This window comes from Nicotiana attenuata, unplaced genomic scaffold (genome assembly GCF_001879085.1).
Source record: "Nicotiana attenuata strain UT unplaced genomic scaffold, NIATTr2, whole genome shotgun sequence".
NCBI lineage: Eukaryota > Viridiplantae > Streptophyta > Magnoliopsida > Solanales > Solanaceae > Nicotiana > Nicotiana attenuata.
This window is the reverse complement of record NW_017671134.1, coordinates 226,203-251,875: the sequence shown is the minus strand read 5'-3', so window position 1 is coordinate 251,875 and position 25,673 is coordinate 226,203. Positions and strand designations below refer to the sequence as shown.

Here is a 25,673-nt window from a genome sequence, read left to right as displayed (position 1 = left end):
AGCAAGAATTATTTTTTAATGCAGCTAAGGCCTATGAGCGAAGAGAAAGAGTTAACTATTTGGGTTTTGAGTCGTCAACAATTTCCAAAATTTGACCATAAATGGATAATGCCTCGACACCGTGGCATTCCAAAGCAGCATATTCGCCCTTAGACGCCAAGTTCTTCTTCAGTTGTCAAAAAGCCCCTGGATAGCTCTATTTACTCCTTCACCTCCTCTAAGCCAACTCCTCACAAAAGTAGGGGTGTTCACGGTTCGGTTTGGTCGGTTTTTTATTAAAACTAAAACCAAACTAATTTAATCGGTTTTTAAAATTTTAAAACCAAAATCAAACCAAATTAAATACAAACCATCGGTTTGATTGTTGTTGGTTTGGTTCGGTTTGGTTCGGTTTTTCAGTTCTTAGTAAACTAATGATAAGTCGATAATATTAAAACAATGCTAGACAACAATCTGAAAATAATTTGCCAAATTTATGATTTTTATATATTTCTTTGAGAACTGAAAGTTTATTTACATGTTTATATGAAAAGAATGAACAAAAAACAAACTATAAGGTTGCTTTTTAAAGCTTTAGCCATTGTTGTCTTGCAATTTGAATGTGCTTTCTTTACTCTTGTGGTGGCTTTTTTTTTACCTCTTCTATTAGGCAAAAGTATGTGCGGGGGTTAGAGAATTAGAGTCTATTAATGAAAAGAAAATTGGTCGAATCCTATTGTTTTGGGCTTAGGCAATCTTTTAAGATATAGTAGGATAAACCAAAATTCAAAATAACAATTAAAATTATTAACAAAAAGATATTATATTGTATATAAATAATTATTAAATTTTGTATATAATTAATCGGTTTGGTTCGGTTTATTTTTCGGTTTTTTAAAATAGAACCAAAACCAAACCAAATATTATCGATTTTTAAAATTTAAAACCAAAACCAATCCAAATCAAAAAAAAATATTGGTTTATTTAATCGGTTTGGTTCGGTTTTCGGTTTGGATCGGTTTCCGTCAAACCGTGAACACCCCTACCTCACAGCGCTCTTAACTGCCATTTGAGGGTAATACCGTCACTACACAAAACGCAAAACTCATTTTCGAAACTCATTTTAAGGGCTTCAAATTCCATAAAAGCCCCCGCTAACCATAATAAATACCGGAGAACCAAGGTTATAATTGTAAAAGAACGTAGCTAAATCACTGTCGGGCCTGGTACATATATATATTGAAAAAACAAAAATTAGGAGGTAAATTATGAAAAAGCGAGGGGGCCGGAGGAGCCCGTTGTAAGTTGGGAATTTTCCGGCGAGGGTTACAAATTCCGATATCAAATTGACGGTTATAATCAATCGTTAAAGCCACTACTCTTTTTTTTTTCTAATCATTCTTGTTGCAGCTTAAGTTATAAATCTGCGATCTGTAAATTATTGAGTTCTGGGGTGGTCTTTTTCGTAGAATCTTCTAGATGTCTACACCGAAGAAATTTTGGACCGGCTGGTCGCTGTCACCGAGGAGCGAACCGGCTGACAAGGGCAAAGGCGTTGCCTTCGCGGGTACTGCTCAGAAAAGTTTGACGAGCCAAGATTATGGAAACATGGATCAGGAAGCACAAATTGGAGAGGTCTCCAAGCTTGAAAATGAGGTTAGCCAACTTAACCCCTCGTGTATTCCATAGTCTTTTTAATGAACTGTGACTTTTGGCTGTAAAAAAGAACTGTGAATTTGGAAATTCTGCGACTTTTGGCCTGCTACTGGGATAGTACATTAGTATTAGTAGAGCTGAAAGGTTCACTGTAGAGCATCAGATCATCATATGGGAAGACTATAATCATCCATCATAATTGCATAGTGATGTCTCTCGCTGAATATGGGTGGTTTAGGGACACCATTATTACAAAACTAGCAAGTTTGCAGCTTTAGAGCTGGATGAAGAGGGTATATCTTCTTGGGTTTCAATGCCTGGTGCTATGTAATTGTTTCCCTTGGATAGAGAGGCTGCTTCACTTTGATAACAGAGAGATTGTTTCACTTGTATGTACACGTTACAAAATGGTACAATATCAATTGCCATGTATGTATGCAGATCAAAACCAACCTAACAATTATTCCGTCTAATGCTTTGTGGCCATCATCTGGTTGAGACTTGAGAATGCTGTTTAAGTGGTAAATTTTACTTTTAGTGGGAAGAGGATAGCAAAACAAATTCTAAAGAATCAGTTTGATAGAAATTATACAACAATATAGAAGCTGTGACAGTGTAAACTGTGTTTGCTTTAATCCAAATTCCGAGTGCAGAAACTTTTTGCTTAGGTTTAATTTAAAAGAATATAGATCAACTTTCTGAAGCTGGAAGCATCTTTTCTATTGATTGTTACCCTAACTTGCCTGCTCCCCTCAGCCCGCATAACCTGCCAAAATGAGAATAAAATTAGAAGCTGTGGTTGGGGCCATAGACAAAAGATAAAAACTGCAAATGCTCACAAAAGTATGCCAAATCCACTTGTAGGGTAGAAGGAAGAGTTATTGCTTCTTCTCTTTTGGATGTTTACGTTAGATTCTCATAATATATCAGCTGCACAGTATACCTACTGAGAATGTTCAATTACGTCTGCAAAGTTGTTTACTGCAATACTGCTGCATATCTTCTGCAGCTTTTTTCCTACCAATACAATATGGGCCTTCTACTGATCGAAAAGAAGGATTGGTCTTCTAAATTTGAAGAAATTAAGCAAGCCTTAGAAGAAGCAAATGATGCTTATAGAAGAGAACAAGCAGCTCATTCAATTGCTATATCTGAAGTGGAGAAACGGGAAGAGAATTTAAGGAAGGCACTGGGAGTCGAGAAGCAATGTGTGCTGGAGGTACAAGATCTACTTCTTTATTATTACTCAAAAAAGTTCTACTTCTTTATTAAGCATTCATAGGTTTTAACATTCATTGTTCTCTGAAGAAGTCAGCCATGTAAACTTGGTTCTTACTATGTTTGTTGCTCTGGGGTATTTCATCAGGTTTGCCTGAAAACCTAAGAACTAGTACCAGACTGACTCTCAACTTCTAAATTGTAAAAATAAATTTGGGGAAATGACTTTTTTTTCCTTTAGGCAAGGATGTATATTGCTCGTCATGCATTGCATCTCATGTGCTATGTACATCGCTAGTATTTCCGCTAAGGACAAAGTAATAGTGATTTAGTGGCATAGGTATTAAAAAATAATGATCTATAGCATGCATTATAATTTACGTTTTGGGATCCTTGTCAGAAGTAATAATAGTAATGATTGTAATTATGAGCTGACATATCCTGCACTTTGCTTAGAGCTAACAGGTGTTTATATGGGATGTTATCTCGCAATTTCTTACCTGTTATATCAACTTCTAAGCGGATGATCATGTGCATTTTAATCCTTGCTGGGACTTCTTTTGCGAGTTGGGGTAATCCCTGCAAGTAACAAAATATTTAACACTCCAGGTTGAATGCGTGTCAATGGCTTGTAGTGGTAGTGGCTGATTTTTTGATAACTCATGCACTTTGTATATTGAACTTGCGCAATTCTCCTATTTGAATGTGAAAAACTCTGGACTTCATTTTAGTAATGTTCTTTGGTGACTAACATCGTAATTGTTGGTGGGTGCAGCTCGAGAAGGAATTGCGTGAGATGCGCTCGGAGTTTGCAGAGACAAAATATATAGCTGATGCAAAATTGGCGGAGGCAAATGCATTGGCTGCTAGTGTTGAAGAGAAATCATTGGAGGTAGAAGCAAAGTTGCGTGCAGCGGATGCTAAGCTTGCTGAGGTGAACCAAAAGAGTTCTGCAGTAGAGAGGAAACTTAATGAAGTTGAGGCTCAAGAACATGCGCTTCGAAGAGAACGGTCATCTTTCAATGCAGAGTATGCTATTGGCTCCCAGTGATTCTTTCTTATCCCATATTTCTCTTCTAATTTGTTCCCATTCAAATTCACAGGCTGAATTGGTTAGAGTTATGACGACCGCATTTAATTCTTGCTTGATAGTGACATTGTTTACTCTTGTTGTCTCAGGCGTGAAGCTTTTGGGACTTATATATCCAGACAAAGAGAAGACTTGCAGGAATGGGAAAGAAAACTACAGGCTGGAGAGGAGAGATTGGCTGATGGCCAAAGATTGCTTAACCAAAGAGAGCAGCGAGCCAATGACACTGATAGAATTTTGATGCAAAAGCAGAATGACCTTGAAGATGACCAGAGGAAAATTGACGCAGCTAACTCAGTTTTGAGGAAGAAAGAAGATGATATGAGCAGCCGGATAGCAAACCTTACTCATAAGGAGAAGGTAAGTTTTCTTTGAGTTCTTCAATTCCCTAGCTGAGGTTATATTTACCATAAAGTTTTCCACTTGATACAGGAACTCGAGGATGTGAGAAAGAGCCTGGAGATAAAAGAGAGGGAGTTGCTCGATCTACAGGAAAAGTTGAACTTGAAAGAGAGAGTGAGTACCTGTTCTTTTTTCCCCTGGGTTTGTCTAGTGCAGATGATTGAAATTAATGACCTTATTGATGAAAGAGATGGCCTCTGTTGTCTTGAGTTCATTTTAGTTTGGAAATTATTTATGACCACGAAGCCATTAATCCAAGAAATTTCACCAGTCATTATCTTGTTTTTGTTGAAAACTTTCCATTGTGAACCCATTCCAATTCTTTGAGTTGCCCTTTAAAGCTTCCTTCTGCTTTACGTTTTCTGTGGTTCAGTTTTCTGTTTTCCCTCCCTCTTCTACCTTCAGAGTCTTTTGAGGAAGAGAGTAACTTGAAAAGAAAAATTATCTAAGTTACTATTAAGCTATGATATTTTCTTAGGCTTGCTCTTCTAATTGTAAACAGGAGGGAATTCAAAATCTAATGGATGAACATCGAAGTATCCTGCATTCTAAGGAAGAAGAGTTTGAGTTGGAATTGAGGCAAAGGCGGGCATCACATGATGAGGAACTAAAAGGTAAGGTGCTTGAACTGGAAACGAAGAAAGCTGAAGTTGATCACATGGAAGAAAAGATTAAGAAACGAGAACAAGCCGTTGAAAAGAAGCTGGAGAAAGTCAAGGAGAAGGAGAAGGATCATGAGTTGAAGTTAAAATCATTGAAGGAAAGGGAGAGGTCTTTGAAAACCGAGGAGAAAATTTTGGAAACTGAAAGGAAGCAGATAGTTTCTGAGAAGGAGAATTTGCTAGCTCTGAAGGCTGAGCTTGAGAATATAAGAGCTGACATAGAAAAGCAACAGGTCAAGATCAGTGAGGAAACAGAACAACTTAGAGTAACTGAAGATGAGAGAATGGAACATGCTCGCCTACAGTCAGAACTGAAGCAGGAGATAGACAAGTGTAGACTCCTCCAAGAAAATCTGTTGAAGGAAGCTGAGGATTTGAAGCAGGAAAAAGAAAGATTTGAGAAAGAATGGGAAGAACTGGATGAGAAAAGATCTGAGATCAAGATAGACTTGCAGGAACTTAATGAACAGAGAAAGAATTTCGAAAAACTGAAGCGCACTGAAGAGGAAATGATAAGCAAGGAGAAGCTGGAAAGAGAAAATTATGTTCAGAGGGAGTTGGAAGCCCTTAGACTGGCAAGAGAAACATTTGAAGCTACCATGGATCATGAGAAGTCAATATTAGCAGAGCAAACTCGAAGTGAAAAAAGCCAAATGCTTCATGCCTTTGAACGGCAAAAAAGAGAACTTGAAAGTGATATGCAGAGGAAGCAGGAGGAAAAGGAGTCTGCACTGCATGTACGGGAGAAACTCTTTGAGGAAGAGAGGCAGAGGGAGCTCAGCAATATTGAGTATTTGAAGGAAGTCGCCCATAGAGAAATGGAAGAGATGAAATTAGAAAGAGTCAGTCTGGAGAAAGAAAAACAGGAAATTTCTGCTAACAAGGGACTTCTTGAAGTACAACAGTTAGAGTTGAAGAAGGATATTGATGTGCTTGTTGGCTTAAGCAGGAAGTTGAAGGATCAGAGATTAGCTTTTATTAAGGAAAGGGACAAGTTTATTGCTTTTGTCAAGCAACAGAAAAGCTGCAGCTCATGCGGAGAAGGAATTCGTGTGATTGAGTTTTCTGACCTTCAAGCTCTCGCTGAAGCTGAGAGTTTTGAGGCCCCTCCTCTGCCAAGTGTCGTGCAGGGATATCTAAACGATGTTCAAAGAGGATCTTTGGAAAGGACTAGTGATGAGCTGTCCCCTGGTGCTCTTAATACAGGATCAATGGTTTCTGGTGGAACCATGTCCTGGCTTCGAAAATGCACATCTAAGATTCTCAAATTCTCACCTAGCAAAAAGATTGAAAATGCCTCTTCTCATTGTCTGGTTGATGGATCTTCTGCATCAGAGAAGTGTGCGGACATATCACCAAATAAACTGTCAAACGAAGGAAATCACACGGATCTGGCTGTTTCCATGAATGTTCTTGATGATGAGAGGCTTCAACAAGGTGATGGCATTAGAGAGGTGGAAGTTGACCAAGGCACTGTAGAAGACTCTCATCATGCCAGCGTGAAAATTGGTCAGCGCAGACCTGTGAAGAAAGGACGTGGTAGAAGTAGTAAAACAGCAAAAGCTACAGATACAAGAACAGTTCTTGAAAAAGTTCCTAAAGAGGGTGAGAATATGCACGCCAATGGAAGTTTGGAGACCTCAGTTAATATGAACGAGGAGAGCCAAAGAGAATCAGGTATCTCGGGTGGAGCACAGAGAAATTCCAGAAAGCGTAGTCACATGCAGACATCACAAGAAATGGCTAGTGAGATCGATGGCAATAATAGTGAAGGACAGTCGAATAGTGTAGCCAGCAGTCGCAGGAAGAGGAGACAACAGGTTGCCCCTGGTGTGCAGGCTCATGCTGAAAGAAGATACAATCTCCGCCGACCTAGGAGGTAAGTTGTTGGAGTGCCTTTTTAATTGCTGAACTGGATAGACTAGTTCTACTGCATAGCTAAAATGAGTTGCAATGTAAATAGGGCCTTAAAACATTGTGGAACTTGTCTTAAGAATTACATGAAAATTGTTTTGCCCTCCATTCCCCCTAAAAATATATAGTATATGCTATCCAAGGACTAGGAGCCACTGCTTTCACATGCTCCAGAGACGATATTGTTTAGACAATTCGTGGTGGTTGACTTGCCCTTTCTTTTATTCACAGTGCTGCACCAGCAACAGTCAATGGATCTTTGTCAGACCCAATTTCAAAATCTCAGGAAGAGATTTGGAACTCTAACGCTTCCCGGGCGACTCTTCTGGTTGACAACGGTGAAGATCATGGAAAAGATAGAAATTTTGCTGCTGTTCATCCCACGGTAGCCGTGAGCCCTGTTAGTACTCTCCGTGCTCTCTCTTATCTGTGATGCACAATTTCTCACAATTGCGCACACATTCTCAAACTTCTTGGAAATGTTTCTGAAGTTCTTTATAATTACTCAAGTTGCTTTATGTGGTATGCACACATCATATTCTCTTTTATCCTTGGCACACCTACTTCCACTGGATTTACTACAATTTTATGTTTGAAATCACTATTGTCCCCAAATGCATAGGTGTAGCTGTTAGTAGACGGGTAGTTTCATCCGTGATATATTTGTGATATATGTTTTTCGTAACCAGCTGCTATTAACCTTCATTATATTTTTCTCCAGTTGAATGATACAGTAGACAATAAGGAAGGCAGTGCTAACATAGCAACTGAGCTGGTAGATGATACAGGTTTGAGCGAAGAGGTAAATGAAACACCAAAACAGCCTTCAGCTTATGATGTGAATGGAGATGGGGATGGGTGGGATGACAGTGACGGTGATGAGGTTGATGAGGAGGAAGAGATTGAACATGCCGGTGAAGTCTCTATAGGGAAGAAGCTTTGGACTTTCATCACGACATAGTGGAAATCCAAATGACTGTAGTTTGGTCGCACTTTTGAGGATAGCTTTCGTGGCATCTTGACTAGTATTTTGTTTCTTTTGCTACTTGTAGAGTAGTTTAATGCTTTCACGGTAATGTGCAGTGTTGTGTATCCTTCTCAAAATGTAGTCGGTAGGAATCAGTTTAGGGTTGGAATTTGATTGTTTAAATGATGGTCCAAGTCGGGGTGCATTCATATTGGTTTAACGATTTTTAGTATCCATATGCTGATATGCATGATGTCCCTAAGTTAACCATTACAGCTGTAACAATTGAGTGCGCTTCCCTGTATCTATACCATTGAAATTCAAATACTTACTAAATAAGTGGATAGTTTTCTTCTGTCTATTTGATTTGCAATCTCTTTGTTGTTTTATACATTGTAGTACCCAAGTATGCGTTACATTATAGTTCTTAGTTCTCACTTCTTTCCAAATGAGCGGGGGAAGCCTGCTTGCAGTGTCAAATATGTACGCCGAGTTGCCAACCTGCATCCTTTTTTTTTGTTGTTGAGAAATGGCGAAAGTGCGTCAATTTGATGCAGTGCATTTATGGGCAAATGATTCTGCATCTAGTGAAGCATCCGAATTACATGTAGAATTGTTCACTGATTTAAGAATATATGTAACTAATGAATTCCTGATGCACGTTGACTAATGCATGTAATACCAGCTTTTCTAAAAGTGGACCCAATAACTTGCTCTTTCAAGTGGGGATACACGATAGATAAACATTTTTTTTACCAAAATGGGGGTCAAAATAGAAGGGTAAAGAAGTCTTTCCCCAATGTCTGGCCAAGAGAGATACAATCTACTTAGGATCTGAATTATATTATCAACAGGAATTGTGCCACCAGAATGAAAGCTTGAACGACATCTAGTGACGCACCGATGTAACTACGCTTCAACTAAATTAACAACTTGTGCTGTGCTTATCTACAAAGACAACTACACTTAAGACTAACTTAACTCTTTGTACTATATTCATCTACAGAAATTTCTGTATCTCCCATATAAGGGGTTATCTTGTGAGGCAAACTAAGTCCTAAACCATGTTACTCAACTACAATGGCAATTCTATGTACATTTCATGCTAACATATGTACTAGGATCTTGAGAAGGATTTGTGGCAATCTTCACAAAACTTGGCCACGGCTGATGAGCTGGTGTCACTGTACATCAAGTCAACGTTGTCAATTACTGAGATGACTATACACTTGTGATCTTGTGATGAATATACACTAGGATGATCATGGCAATGTAATTTCATGTAGATGCTAATCCCTTCCACCTCTCTGAAGCGATGAATTCCTTGCTACGTGCTTTCTAATGTCCCTGCATTATATTTGATGAAAGCAGAGTTACATCTATTATGAAGCAAGAAATTTGAGGAGCAAAAATTCAGGACTTAACATACATGCAACGAGGAACTAGGCAACTGAAATCCTGACATGTCTGTGAATGCCAATGCAGTAGCGACCAGGTTTTTAAACAAAGTTCGCAACCCCCTGGAACTCTAAGATTGCACCGACTTGCATGTTGAAAAAGTTTTCTAATTTTGAGGCATCCAGAGTACGAGCAGGGATTACTTGGGGTTGCACGGCATTGTGATGCATGCACCAGTACGCCCATTAATTTGACCTGCAGCGCCAAATATCTTGTTAGATGAATTGAGCACAGCTGATCAGATTATTTCCATATTACAGCTAAAACTGTTGCATTTTATCCCAAAACTTAAGATTCAGAACATATAATTTAAGTAGACCTCCAAACATTTTAAGAGTAAGGTAAATAAGCAGACACTAGACACCTAAAATCACTTGATAACATGGTAGAACTAACTTGGCAGTTCTGTTTGTGATCACACAAATAAGCAATGCGCACCTGCAGCAGTTTTTGCCCCTCGAATTGCTCACCTCCAATGCCAGAGTCAGTTTCGGACAAGTGAATCTTCTTGTGGAGATGATACAATATCATCATCGATGAATGCTTAGCACGACGGAGTGTGTCAAACTGATAGTGATTTTGCTGGCAGAAGCTCAAAAAAGAATGCCTATTCTCGAAAAGATCATTATCTATAATGGTATCTCGGTCCTCCGTATTAGCAGGTATATCGTCCACCACAACCTAGAAACAGTAATTTTGGAGAAAGGTTTCATGGTCAGAATGGTAGTGAGGTCAAAGTTATTCAACATGCCATCCAATAAAATAAAGTGAACATGAGAAAAAAAGATTTATTGTTCCAAAAATTCGTGAATTTATTCTCCTATTCCCCAACTCTCGTTCTATTCTATTGTGTATTAGTCTTCTCTACTTTCCGGACATTTTTTTTCAGATCCATCCCACAAAGTGGTTGAAGAATTTTTAAGGAAAAAGAGAGTTCACCTCAGAAAGTAAATGCTTTTCTCCATTAATGGAAGTGTGTGTTTTCTGCTCACCAAAGTTTTCCTTCAAAGCAAGACACCTACAATATGAAGAACACAAAATTTAAATTACAAAATATATGCAATATTAGTATTATATTTCTCGCGGAAACAACCACCATTTCTACAACAAAGATACAAGTTCACCGTTATTACAAGTCTGTTTTACCGAGAGGGAGAAAGGTCAAGAGAGCAAATACGATAAGTTAAAGGTAGTGAATTAGACTACTTCGGATGTCATGAGAACCAAGAGCAGAGGGGATTGTACTGCTGACAGGAAAATTCCCTTGGTTTTAAGTAATACAAGGTTCATCTAAATTGTGATATAATTGCGCAACTTTGCAGCTAGTAGATTAGCCCATTGAAAAAAAGATAAAACTGGAGTGTCATAGAAACTGATAGTACATTGCATCTCATGAATGAAGATAACATATATTCCATATTTTCATTTTACAATAAAAACATGCTAAAAACATAGGTACAAAGACCTAATATCTCTTTCCATTTTCTTTTCAATGAAAAAAGATTAAACAATATGTACCAAGTCAATTATCAGTCAATATTTAGAGGAGAATTTCAATTAGCACATACAAAGAAAAGTTCATTCTACACAAGGATGACTTGCAAATCTGTAGTTATCACTAAATTTCAAACCCATAGCTCCACTAGGCACACTCAATCGATAGAAAAGATACATTTACCGTATGATATACTAATATCATGCAGGATGAATACACAAGGTAAGATACCCCAAAGAACTCTACTTCCAAAGACACCTATTATTGACTGGAGGAAGGGTGTAAAGAGCTGAAAGGCTCATATACCTTGTTTAAAAGGAGGTGTAGGGGGCGACGTGAAAGTGGAGAAATTTTTTTTGGACTTAAAATCAGATATTAACCTCCCTTTGTAAGAAAAGGAAGAAGTTTTATCTTCCTTTCTAGTTGTCCTAAGCAGCATAATATGAGTATTAACATACCCTTAGGATGATGTAAAATATCAATCAGCCCTCATCTTTCCCCGAACTAAACATAGTTTAAAAGAAACCTCTTCAAAGAATAAAGAGACAGTGATGGGGAGAAAGAAAAGAGGTGGAAGTATCACCTTTCGCATAGATGGAAGTTTCTGCACTGGTAACAAAACCATCGACTTCCGGATAATATTGCGTCATGGCAGTTTGTGCACACAACATGCAAGTTTACAATGATGAAATCTTCTTTCACAGGTAAGATAGTTTGTCCCAGCTGTCAATTCAAATAAATAGAAATATTCGAGTTAATGATATGTTCCGCTATTTGAAAGCACCTGGGGTTTTCAGCTGAATGCCAACACACGCAGAGAGATACAAACACACAGACACACCCGCTCACACATGTATATCACATTTATCTTAGCATGTCTCATCAATCACCTAGTGTGAAAGTTAAGACATTACGTATACCAGGCATAAGGATGTAAAATATAACTCTAATCTAAAGTCAAATTTTCAGTTTGTTGTCTACAAATCCAGACAATGAGATCGATTTTATTAACGCCACCAATCATTCTAGATATTAAAAGTTGTGTTTTCTGTAACTGCAAAATTGTAAGATGTTCATCAGATTCTGCAACCATCCCAGATGAAACTTAAGGTTTTTCCTAATGCTCCGTCCCATTTTATTTCGACTAGATACGAAATTTAAGATGTCAATTTGACTTGTCCATCAGATTTATAGCATTGGAAAAAAATATTAAAGTAATGATTAAAATGTTAGTTCGATAAAGAAATTAAGTAAACCTGAAAATTGTTAAAGTTATACAGAAAAATATTTTCATTTGAATGGGTCAACATTTTTAGCAGAACCTTTCAAACATTTTGGGATGTCCCAAATGGAAAGAGCACCATATAAATTGAGAATGGAGAGAGTAGTATATAAGTACTTTTAGAAAAAAAGATATTCTAAGAAAGAAGAAAGTTCATAAAACCTCCATGTGCTTTCTTCTTTCTTTGCATATTCTTGAATGTTCATCTCTTTTTTCTTTTTATACTTACTTTTTCCATCTTCTTCAGCCCGATGTTTTGTAGTCTTCAACAGTAATAAGAATTTCTTACCTACTGCAACCTATTTCTTTCTATTAAACTTACTTCGAACTAGTATCAAAAGAAGGGGAAAGTTCTTTCGGGTGAAGTATACAAACTGAGGACATAAATCAATGAAACTATACCTTTTGCATCACCAGAATGTCTTTAGTTGCATCAGCAGAAAGATTGTTATATCCAATTGCTTTTAGCGCCCTCTTTGTCATTAGCTTGTTCACTTTATTTGGTGAATCACCTCTGCTCTCTTTGTCAATATTCCTAATTAAATCTTCTGCAGCACCTGACCAATAGTCTCCGTCGAAATATGGCAAATGAGCCGCACTTATCCTGGCATTATTCCTTGCACTCGGAACAAAAAAGTGGTCATATAAATTAGTATAGTTCACCACGATATCCTCTTCAGATGCTTTCCTTAACATTGACCTATACCTGCAGCCCAAAAAACAGAATCCATTCAATTCCAATAAACATACTATACGGCTAAAGAGACTTTTTTTTAACCCCTCCCAAATTAGGATGATCTATAGTGTTTCCACACTTCCCCTCCAGCGTAACTCGAACCCAGGACCTAACGGTCATAGGTGGAGGTGCTTTTACCAACTGAGCAAGCCTCACTTGTCCTTGAAACCTCTTTGGTGAGTATTGAAAGCTTGGAGCTAATATTCTCTTAGTAAGTGGAAAAAGATTGATCAGATTAGAAGGAAATTTAAGCAAAAGATGAAGAAAGAGAACAACTTTTACTCGAATGGGAAAAGGTGACTCCCAGTAGAAGTGGGGCTAGGCGCAAGAGAACGCGACGGTGCCAATAAAGCAGTAAAGCACTATCTTGGAAGGGATTGTGGAGTTGGAAGAAAATCATAGTAGACAAACTAGTCGAAAGGAGAGGTGGTTTACTCAACAGGTCACAACTTTCTAAGAAGCCACTTTCTAGAGAGACATCAGGATTAAATGGATTTAAGGGCATATTTGATTCTGCATGATATTGGGACAAACTCGAAGAAAAGAGAGTAAGTGGCAAAGCTTCAAAATTATGCCTTCATGCCCCGATATGAAAAGTTTGGAGGTAGTGAAACAAAAGAGCTTTGAAGGAATGAAGAGAACCTGCTTCCCTATTTAGAGAGAGTTGTTAGATTTTGTACATTTTTGGAGTTGACAGGACATTCCCACTAATATGGATATGCTATGAGCTTCCGGATTAGAAGGGTATCTTCATAAGTCTTACGACAAAATTGACTGGCAGGTTAAATGGCACGGAGAAGAGAATTCAATAGCTTGTTATTTAGTACGAATCAGTGAAATGACAGAATCCATAAAGATCATTCAACAGGCTTTGGAACGAATTCCAGGAGGACCTAACTAGAATCTAGAAATCCAACGTTTTGACATATTAGAAGTTCATGAATGGAATGATTTTGTATATCGTTTTATTAGTTAAAAATTTTCTCGAACTTCTGAATTGTTGAGGCAAAACTTTGTGTGCTAGTAGACGAACTTCAAAGCTGGATTTACTTTTTAAAGCCTTGAAATCAGGAAATTGATATACGTAAGAACTTGTTCCTTTTTGCTTTCAAAATTACAAAGAACAGTGCCCATATGTTCATGCCATATCGAACTAAACCAAAGCATGAGAATGTCGATAAATGCAACAAAAAGGGGGGCCAGGAATGATGAGGAAACAGAATTGGAGAGGAGCGACAGAGAGACACGCATACCACCGCCGAAGTTGGTCTGGTTTTGGTATTTTCTGAGATTCTGGATGGCAATACAAGATGTAGTCTTCACTTTTTACAGGTGGGCAAGCCCATATATAGCATGTTGTAAAACCTCGCTTTTTGCAGTAATCCAGGTATCCAATCTGATGTGATAACCAAGAGAAAGCAAATATCTAATTACTCCAGTGATTCAACCGATAAAATTAAGAATCTATATTAACTATAAAAGAAGGGTTCAATTTTGCACTTGCCAGTATTTCATGGTATACAAACGTACGTAGAGCTTCCCCTTTCACAGTTTCTTTCTCAGGTCTAAAGTACTTGATAGAATCAAGATATGATATATAGACACAGCGTTTATTCGGAGGAGCACATTCTGATCCAAACTCCTGGACATACATCCCGAAGAGGCAAACATCTGCTCCTTCGATATTCTGAAACAGTAGAATCACCTATTTGGGCATTATGTCAGATTCACCTCCAAAAAATTATACAGTAATTTCTACAAGTATGCAGGACAAAAGAAAATGGTGTGGACCACAAAAAGTGTCAAGGGGTTTCATACTCCACAAATTCATAAACCAGGAAGTGTTATTGCAAATATCAAGCTAACATAAAACTTTAGAGTACAATCAGACCAAACGATTTGAATGGAGTTTATAGCTTCGAGAGGGGAAACCTTACATTCATATCAAGAAAGAATGCTGAAGTTCACTTTTCTCACCTTTGATTTGTACTGGAACTCCATTGGATAATTTTCATTGTGAAAGAGATCCAAAAATTGCTGCTTCACTTTCAACTTTTTGTTAGTAGACAATACCACTCTGACAACTAGATCTGTTGCACCAAGTACCTGACAATAGGTAAGTAAATATTAGAAAAGTGCTAGTTTTGTATGTTTTCCGCTTCACTTAAGATGGTTAATAATTGAAGTAGCTCGTAAGGATAAAATAACACCTTAATGAATCGTTGGACTTGTAAGTTTGTTGGAAACAAACTACATCCAGCCTATTTAAGTGGCTTACCTCATCTGCATCTTGTCCTGACAATTTTGCTCTCTCATCCCTCTCTAGCTTGAGGCGCCTGAACAATCTGTGCTCAATGTGATCACTGAGCATAGTCCTTGGAAGATCTTGGGCTCCAAGAGTCGCACGTAAAGGCACACGCACACGCTCTCCTGCTTCTATCTCCTCTAAGCAGCAAAATGGACATATGTACTTTGCTTGTCCTTCCAGATCTTTTTTAGCATTGTAGAGAGCACATATTTGATGCTGCCAGCACTCGCATTTATCACATTGTACCCACTACAAATGAACCAATGAGATAAAATTAAACAAAAATAGAAAATCAAGTACTAACACTTGAAACAGAAAGATGTACTAAACTAAACTAACCGATTCTTCATTTTGCTCACTATTTTTTGCCTTTTGAAACTTCTGTTTGCTAATTGATAGTCCTCGGGATGAGACATTATCGCCACGAGACTTCCTAAAGCATCTTGTACAAAAGCAATGTCGTGCACCGGCTTTGTCCACAGTCCAATAATATACCAAGTTGCGCTTGATACGAGCACAACAAGATGAGCAATATATAGGTACGGGGACAAAAACAAACCTATCTGTGCCACATAACTGGCATATATTTTCACAGACAGAATGTAGTTTCATATTCCCAGTTGATCCCTACACAAAAATGTAAGAGAAAACTGGTTATCAAGCTAATTACAAGCCAATCCTAAGTACAAGAAGTGCCTTCACCGAAACACTCGCATATACCTTGATCCTAATGCATGAACCAGTAAGTTTCAAAAGAACTAATTATGTTTCTGCAAGCTCCAAAAAGTGTGTAATCTTTTAAATCCCCTTCCCCCAAACTGACCAAAATAGTAGCAGTATCCCTATTTCTAAATCTTTTCTTTCTTCAAAGATATTTGTCTCGCTAAGGAAGACTTCTCCATTAATTTAATAGTATATAACCAAAACCAGAACAAATTTTCATTGTATGATTTGCATTTAATAAGAAATGCCTTTGGGTTATGCTCCTTTCACTTAGCTAACTCTGCAGTATGTGCTAGTGCAAGTTTGGAAAATTACAGTCCGAGGAAGTTCGTGAAATCACTTAAGTATAAACGTGAGACCCTGCTATCTAACCTTCTTGACATATCTCTATCAATCTGCTTTACCATTTAACAAAAAAAACAATAGTAATAGGTACTCCTAATTCATTACTGATACCTTATAACAGGCACAATAAGAGCAACAGGTATGAAAGAGAACAGGCCATTATACATAAATTCTACCATTAAGTATCAAATCAAATTAACAAGCAGAAGAAAATTCTAAAATTTTCTACCCAACAGTCAGACCAGCTCAAACTATAACCTAGGATTTTATTGCTCAAAGCGTTCCTTCATTTGATCTAGAGAAAAACACTGAACAAATATGGAGGTCAGTTTATATTTCATACCTGATTATACTGACTGAGGCTGTAGATATGATTGTTCAACTGCTCAACCGTGAAAAAGTCCGTCAATGAAACACTCAGCCTCTTGGAGTCTTCTGTACTTGACCTCATTCCCATCTGGCAATTAACTTTCGGTTCAATCAAATCGCTTCGTGTTGCTGAAGTGGTCTGGTTATACTTAGATGTTTGTTGTATCTCCTCTCGTTGATCATCAGAGGGCTGTACAGGAAGAAAATACGAGCCATCTAAGCTTATTTTGGGAGAATTGTCAATCTCACTATTTTCAGTTCCACTGGTGCATGTATGCTCTATCTTCTGCAGTTCAGAACCATTGCTGAGCTCTGTAGAGGAAAAATAATAACCATTGTCAACCCGCATCATGTCGACACTGGGAAGATTACAGGATCCACCAGCTATATTCAGATCCTTCACACAGCTTGCGATTTTGTTACTGATATTTGTCTTACTCCTTTTGCTGCAAGTAGGACCTTCAGAGTACTGTCCTAACGATAAATGTCCAGCAACAGGCGACTGCTGATTGCTAGAACCAGCATCAGCATTGAAAGGTCCAAAATGAAGCACAGGGAAATTTTCCACCCTCTTTCGCTTTGATGGAGGTAAAGTAGCTTCATTGATATAAGAGCTATAGTCATTACATTCCTCATCACAGCCAAATCCATTTGAAAAACCATTGTGAAGTTGATGAAAATCTTGTTGCTGAATACTAGGTAATTGCTCTGGGAAAAGCTGGAATAAATTGGGTAAACTTGACCTTTGTCTTGATACATTACTTATAGAAGCATCTTGCTCCACCAAGCACCCATGTGATCTCAGATTAGGCAGCTGATAAGATATTGCAGTTGGCAAAGTGTTGTCTTCAGAAAACGGCTTAATGTCCGGTTCTGAAGTCCAACGATTCAGACGAGACAAACTTTGTCCATGCGATGCAGGAACATTCTCATGATAAATATTCTGACTACTTTCCAAATATCCTCCATAATTTCTGAGATTGAATTCAACTGACCAAATCAAGCAAAAAAAGCAAGTGTTAATAAGTGACTATGCAAAAAAGGAAAAGAAAAAGTAAAAGTCATAGAGAATGTAAGATTAAATCTCTGAACTAGAGCACATCACTAAATTACATGGCGGATTCGACTCAGCATAGCGCACTCGCAAGCGACCTGATCTAACTAACTAGAATTTGATTCAGCTTGGTGTTTCCCTGGATCAAACTGAGCTTAAATCATGCTTGAGAAGAGAGTTCAAGATGCACCCAGCCCCAACAGTACTTCAGTTTTTCTTTCAAATTTATAATATTTACAAGTGCTATAACAATTAGTCAACACCTATGTTCTTATAGTACTAGATTCCCATTGTAAATGAAAACGTTGGCACCTGTATTTCGCCATTTTCTTGGTTTCTTGAGTATAAAGATTGGTAATGAAGGATAGAAAATTGTCATCTTGCAACCTCAAATTCTACTTGGCTTAAAGTTCTAGGTGTCATGGTTTGCAGGTAAAAGATGATAAGTACATGCAACTACCTCTAACAACCAATACCGTTCTAGGATTTCTCCCAAAAAATTACTCCCCCCGTCCCATTTTATGTGGCATCATTTGACCTGGCAGAGCTATTAAAGTGAGGGCTGACAATTTATTGGATTATAATTAAAGTAGGTCCAAAGTTGAAGATAAAGTTATAACTGATAAATGGTAGATTTTTTGATAAGTAATAGCTGATAAATATTAACTTTCAATGGTATAAAATGGTCTAATCTAAAGAATTTAACCTTTTAACAAAGACGAAGTTTTGATAGTATGAAAAGTGGGTTCTAAATACATCTTTTTCAGTGACGATATATCGAAAAATACTGAAGAGTGTAGAGATTGGAAAAGAGAACAGAGTTCTGGACATACTAAAGTGGAAAGCAGTAAAAAGTAAATGGAAAAGACGGCAGTAACACTAAGAGAATGAGAACAGCAACAAAAGGGTATAGACCTTTCAGAAAATGATAAATTCAAGAGGTTACCACCGCAACCATTTATCCATATTAGCAATTTCTAAAAGAAGATTTAGGAATTAATACATTCCAAGAGTTGATCATAAGAAATAGAAATCTTACCCCCATCAGAATACTGAGGCTTAATTGAACTTTTCGATATTGATTCAGAGATACTCAGCAAACTGCTATCAGAATACATTAGTCCATCTTCATAAGGCTCCTTATTGGCATTCCATTCTCCATCAGAGGATACAGTAACAGATGAGAACGGTTCAGGAGAATCAACAATCTCTTCGGGAACATGTGACACACTGACTGGGGACTTATTAGCTGAGGATCCTGTATTAAAAGTAATACTTTAGAATTTAAAGCTACTTGCAGTTTCAAAACCACAAAAGTTTGTAAAAAGTCACCTGTTTGGAGCATGCTGTAATTCATGCAAGAAGCCGCTGAGAGATCATGCTGTGCAGATTGCAAATTTGAGCTGCAAAGAAGAGGTGAATCACCCAGGTCTATTGAATGGGAAATGGGTGTCAAGTTGAACGAAAGAAAATCCTTTGCTTCATCCTGCCATGCTTGTTGATAATAAGCTTCTTGCTGGATTAGGTTTTGATATTCACGTGAAAGTATCTCCTTCCACACATGATCCTGCTGTTATAACTCAAAACAATGAGCTCATCTCTATAAAGAAGTTCTCAGACTAAAAATTAAACATCAGTCAACCAACCAAAGTGAACTCTTAGCTGCTGATGGAAAATTCATTCAGAAAGCATTGGAATATGAACAGATCCTCATTTAAATTGTTTTATTAAAAAATACCAACTTAAGAATCATGTGACAAGGGAATTTGACATTCTTCTCGGGCTAAAATATAAATAACGACCAAAGAAACAGACCTTACAAACAGCATCTACTGAAGGCTGATTTCTCAAGTCAGCCAAATTGTTGACCATCTGCTTGCCCATGTCCAAATTCTTTTTACACATAAAACTCTTGCTGCAAAAGAAAATTGTGTTCCAACGTCGGAAAATTAAGCAAGCATATCATTCAGATAAAATAGTACGTCCTAGTTTTGAGAAATCTATCCCTGGAAAGACATAAAAATATTCAGAACTTACATTCTATTTCCAATAAATCCATTCACAGGAGCCCTGCTTCGGTCATTGGTCCACGCGACCTGATCATCATCTTGCTTCTCACAGGAATGTTGTCGTGAATCAGTGTTACTAAGCGGCAGGATATCTGATGCTTCCTGGAACAAGTAGGTTCCTCCAGAATTAGATGGTATCCAAACGTTGACTCCGTTCAAATTCATCTCGCTTTCTACACATTCCTCCTGCAATGAAAATTGAAAAGCCAACAAAATTTAGGGGCTTCTACATGTACTAGCTGCCACAAATGTGTTTCTAGTTACTTGCAGAAGTGATACGGACGCTCATGTGAGTTAAAAATTTTTGGTTCAGATGCTGTGGCAACAGCAGATTCAAGAAAGAAAGAGATCTCCTCAACATTCTTTTTTGTAGAGCATTATTCCATAAAACTATTATATACATATAAATACATACACAGGGGCGTATTTACTTGGAAAATTATGATGCATGTGCACCCATTGTCTCTCCGCCAAACTAGGTATGCTATGTACATATTTTCTAGAATTGATCTAATATTATCTGCTGGTGGACGTGCTCCAAAGAGGTTGATTGGTGGACTTGGTTGAATGTTAAGTTATTTACCTAAAGGAACAAGGATCAATTCCCACTTAATACTTTTTTTCCTCCTTTCCTTAATGGTGCACCCATAGCAGGGGTGGAGCCAGGATTTCTAGCTTATGGGTTCGGGATTCTAATCGTTTTAAGTTACTGGGTTCTAAATTAATAATTTATATATATTCAATGGATTTTTTAAGACAAATACAGGGTTTGAACCAAAGCTATTGGGTACGGCCGAACCCGCTGGCGACACTCTAGCTGCGGATCCAAGATTTAAATCTTATGAGTTCAACTTTTAAAGTTTTTAGCATTGAACTCATTAGATTTTTCAAGTTATGGGTTCATATCTACTATTTTTGTAATTTTAATGAATTTTTCCGCTTCAGAAGTTATGGGTTCATTTGAACCCGATGATACTACACTACATCCTCCACTGCCCATAGCATATATATATATATTCACTCTTCTTCTTTTTCGTTTAGGGTTGGAGAAGGGGAAGGCAAGCTTGTTTTCATTGGCAAACATCCTATATATGGTTTTCACTGGAAGTACTCTCTCTTGTTTAAATAGTCATCCCCTCACCATCCTGAGAAAGGGGGTTGTGGCAATCACGCGAAATTCTCTTCGACAACTATGGTGAGATTGCCTTAAACAGTCTCCATAAAATAAAAGATTCATGGACTAACAAAGACTAATTGTTACAAAAAGAGATTAATTACAGGTAGAACTTCCCAACTTACAACTTCAATGTTATTTATCTACACAACTTGAGCAGTGCAAGTAATTAGTAGCATCCATTACATTATACAACTAATTGCCAAGATAAGTTATTCAAGCAAAGAAAGATTAAAGAGGCAGAAAACCGCCTTTCAAAAAATCACAAAATCTAATAATCAATCCTATTATGTGATTGCGCTGCTGATCAACGTTGCATGCCACTGCATAATCCAACAAAGGTTTTTGTAATTAATTGACTCTTACTAGTCACATGCAAATTATTCTACCATCAAAATTCAAGCTATTAACACATGTGAAGCAAATAAGAACGTAAATTGACATATAAAGTTACAGAAGAAACTATGATATCCAAACACAGCATTAGAATTTAATTCACAAAAATTAGTGCTTTACCATCATAATTGTTACAGATTGAATAAGGTTTTTGGTATTAATTAGAGAGAAGGAAAATATATAGAATGAAAGAGGAACTTACAATTTGATTCCTTCGTAGAAAAAAAGAAGGTTTGTTCGCGGTAGATAAAAGGGAGGGTAATAGCGCGGCAAGGAGTATTGGCAAAGAATTTGAGGCCGAAACGGATACGGATTCGAATTTGGGTAGTATTCGGATTTCAGTTATTTAGCTGATCAGATTACTCCTTCTGAGGCCACTATTTATTTTGTACCCTATTTTTAAAGTTTTGCAAATATAACACTTTTGCTTCACACGGAAGAATACAAAAAAAATTAACTCAAATAGCTGCCCACCTGACCACTTAAATTAAAAATAATTTATGAAAGTATAATATATGCATAATTTATATGTTATATGTGTACTACTATCTATGAACGTGCGTTGCATGTTAATAATGGCTTGTGGTGATTTAAACATTTATTTATATGAAGAAATAATACAATTTTCATGAGAGAAATTTTATGTATAATAATACAACAATCATCCAGATGCCGAAAAATATTATTACATTAGCATAATACATGAATTTAAAATAAAAGGGCATCATCAAAACTTACACAAATGATCAATTTTGTCATGTTAGTTAAATAATTATGTATTATAGTTTAAACGTAATTAATATGATGGTATCTTAACGAACACTTCTTTGTGGGTAATTTTATTTTGTGTATGTTTCCTCCTAATGCTTTGGTTACTCCGCATTAACCGAATCTCTTGTTGTCGATCTTGATATCCCTCTTGAATGTGCAACATACAGTTGTTCGTGCAAGAAAATATATTGCAATAAATATAGTCCAATATTTAGGGTCCTTGTGCTTTATTTATTATATTTGCAAAACATAAACATACTAAAAATTATTTTCACACAAATTTAAGATATTCTTTAGTTTCGGAAGACGAAAGTAGAATTCAGGGATAAGAATATACTTAGAAGCATATTGACCAGTATAATAATTTTTGCATGTATGATGTTATTCTCAAAACTTCTATATACCATTTGTGTGCTATTAATAAAGCTATTCGGCATATCTAAGTCTTTTAGTAGCATGACAAGCATATTTTTCTTCAAAGTCAACCTATATACAATGGAAGATCAATTTTAACTTAGTATATTATATATGCGGTGACACTAACATATGTAAGAAATAATAAACTTGACAACAAATATGTGTGGTAGAAGGCCATTCGGTATAAAAATTTGCAATCAACCTTTTATTTAGTTGATCAACATATTCATCTCTGCTAGCTAAGATCTCTTTTTAATTGTAGCATGCGATTTGCACAAATTACGTTTTAATCTAATGATAGAAATATTTCTCTTATTAAATGCACTATATTACCAGTGAGATTGATAACCAAGTGTTCAGGAAGAACCAAATCATCTTTTATTAGGTGCTCTTCTCATTTCCAATACAAAACAAGAAGACACTGAATACTGGATCTGTTCCTACTGTCACGACTCATTTCCACAATAGGTCATGATGGCGCCCAACACCATTTGCCGCGCAAGCCAACGCGGAAATATAAATAAGTTCTCATTTTACCTTTACCAACTAATTGCAGCAATTTCTTAAATTAAGGTAAAACAAGTAATAACCGGTAAGGTACCAAAATAATTATACAAATCTCAAAAGAATAGTCTACTAATCTGTGTGCCAAGACCTGGTGTCACAAGTTGTGGGCAACTAGTAGAATATATAAAAGAACAATCCTATCCTACTGTCCGAAATAGAATAGACAGCAAAAATAAATAAAGAAAAACTCCATCAAGCTGCTGAACGGCACAGGAAGGGAGCAGCTCACCATGGAAGTCTCGGAATAGTCTCAGAGATATGCACCAGACTGATAGCCAGATGTGCATGCCTCAGATCCTGTACAATTAAGTACAGAAGTGTAGTATGAGTACATAAACAATATGTACCCAGTGAGTATCCTGTCTAATCTCGAAGAAGTAGAGACGAGAAGTCGACTTGACACTTACTAGGGTCAAATAATATGAGATATGAGTTATATTGTGTATGGATAAAACAAACAAATAGCAATGTATAGCAAGAACTAACAGGTCCTCTCCTAGATAATGTCACAACTGGCAACTTCCATTTCAGGACAATTAATAAACTCAAATCATATAAGAATACTGGGTAAAGCAGGCGCAAGTAGTGCCAAGGTCGTACGGCCTGATCCAACATAAAGTAAATTGTGCACTGCCAAGGGTCGAACGGCACGAACATAGATGCATCTATTACCCCGCTCGCGTATCAACCATGCGACGCGGTCACATGTAATTAAACACATCAACAGGCAGACAAGAACATATAACTGGGAAGCAATTACTCATTGAATTATCATCTTCTATTTTAAAAGCCAAGAATGGTCATGTTCCTCTTAACTAATCTCATTTATCACAATCACAACGATTGAACAATCCAAATTAAACATAGAGTTGCAAGAACACCACATAAAGCATGCTTTTGGGTCTTAAACTACCCGGACTTAGCATAATAGTAGCTAAGCACTGACTCTCGTCACCTAGTGCGTACGTAGCCCCCGCATTTAATAGCAAATTATTGGATTACATCACCTATGGGGATAATTCCCTCTTACAAGGTTAGATAGGAGACTCACCTCGCTCCAAAGTGCACTTCCAATACCAAGAACGAGCCCGAACTCTCAATTTGGAGCCGAACGATCCAAAACTAGATAAACGAGGTAGGAACTAGTCAATACAAGCTTACAAGATCATATTCTAACTATTTAAGCAATTCCCCACCCTTAAACACAAGTTTCCTAAAATCCGACCCCGGGCCCATGTGCCCGGATTCCGAAAATTTTCAAGGGAAGTTGTTCTTCATAACCCAAGGATCAATAATATATGATTTCTAATTCATTTCATAACAAATTTCGTGGTCAAATCCAACTTTTGTCAAAACCCTAGGTTTTTGCTCTAACCCCATGATTTCACCTTAATACCAGTGTTTAATCTACCTAAGACACAAGTATTAAACTAGAAATAGGTAGAATAAACTTACCTCAAGATGCTAGGTGAAGGTCTTCTCTCAAAAGCTCTAAAATCGCCCAATGGAGGAGTGAAAAATGGCAAAATGAACTTAGAACCCGTAATAAATGAAGCTCACTGCTTCAGTGATTTCCACATCTGCGGTCAGGGAACCGCATCTGCGAGGAAGAGACCGCATCTACGGAAGTTGGCCAAACGGGATGGGAACGCTTCTGCGGTCTTGGAGCCGCTTCTGCGGGGCCGCTTCTGCAATTTTGGGCCTGGCCAGCCTTGGCCGCATCTGCTAGGGAACGACCGCTTCTGCAGTCTCGCACCTGCGGCCGACCAACCGCAGGTGCGGTTATGACAGAAGCAGCAGCTTCAGCACTTCCCCACTTTTTCAACTTCACTCCAGCCTCGTCCGTTTGACGCTCGGGGCTCCCAGGCCCTGTCCGAACACACCGACAAGTCCAAAATCATGAAACGGACCTGCTCGAACCTTTGGAACACTCAAAACAACACTAAATCTAAGAATCACCCCCTAAAACCAATTGAATCAAACTTATGAACTTCAAGTTCTTAATTCTCCTCTAACGAGCCGAAACACACTTAAACTACTCGGATTGACACCAACTTTTGCGGGCAAGTCTTAAAATATTATATTGGACCTGTACTTGGCTCCGGAACCAATCCACGAGCCCGATACCAACGTGATAAATCATTATTTAGTTTCTTTAAATCCTTGGAATTTCAGTTTAACAATTTCTAATTCATTACTCGGCCTAGGGACCTCGGAATTCGATTCCGAGCATACGTCCAGGTCCCATATTTTCCTACGGACCCTCCGGGACCGTCAAAACACGAATTCGGGCCCGTTTGCTAAAAATGTTGACCAAAGTCAAACTTAGCCTTTTTAAAAAATTCTTAAGGAATTAAATGAGCATATATCAACCAAAATTCTTCCAAATCCCGAACCAACCATCCCCGCAGGTCGTAAATTAGTTAAAGCAAGCACGGAAAGTTTTATTTGGGGGAACGGGGTTCTAAAAAGCAAAACGACCGGTCGGATCGTTACACTTACTTTATATTTCTTCCAACTTTTTTTCCCTTTCTGTCATATTTATATCCTTAAGTATATTCTTAGTTATTGTTAATAATTGGATATTTTTTAATATTACAAGAAAAATTAATTAAAAAATA

At 37.5% G+C, this 25,673-nt stretch overlaps 2 protein-coding genes across 2 annotated transcripts; one reads left to right on the top strand and one right to left on the bottom strand.

The window, feature by feature from the left end:
- The first annotated feature begins 1,242 nt into the window (after window positions 1-1,242).
- On the top strand, window positions 1,243-8,249 carry LOC109206160 (protein CROWDED NUCLEI 1-like). The gene is made up of 8 exons (XM_019368950.1): window positions 1,243-1,635; window positions 2,645-2,854; window positions 3,629-3,882; window positions 4,033-4,303; window positions 4,376-4,459; window positions 4,848-6,886; window positions 7,153-7,321; window positions 7,643-8,249. Exons 1-8 carry the CDS (start codon window positions 1,459-1,461, stop codon window positions 7,880-7,882), a joined length of 3,444 nt encoding a protein of 1,147 aa, XP_019224495.1. The 5' UTR covers window positions 1,243-1,458; the 3' UTR covers window positions 7,883-8,249.
- Window positions 8,250-8,691: 442 nt separating this feature from the next.
- Window positions 8,692-21,595, bottom strand: LOC109206159 (probable histone acetyltransferase HAC-like 1). The gene is made up of 17 exons (XM_019368949.1): window positions 21,500-21,595; window positions 19,696-19,913; window positions 19,474-19,573; window positions 18,991-19,225; window positions 18,698-18,916; window positions 16,579-17,594; window positions 15,507-15,794; window positions 15,138-15,416; window positions 14,837-14,965; window positions 14,364-14,564; window positions 14,113-14,255; window positions 12,526-12,829; window positions 11,425-11,564; window positions 10,286-10,364; window positions 9,785-10,027; window positions 9,318-9,541; window positions 8,692-9,235 (listed from the first exon to the last, which is right to left on the bottom strand). The coding sequence occupies exons 2-17, from the start codon at window positions 19,890-19,892 to the stop codon at window positions 9,178-9,180; spliced, it is 3,855 nt and encodes a 1,284-aa protein (XP_019224494.1). The 5' UTR covers window positions 19,893-19,913; window positions 21,500-21,595; the 3' UTR covers window positions 8,692-9,177.
- Between the last annotated feature and the right edge of the window lie 4,078 nt (window positions 21,596-25,673).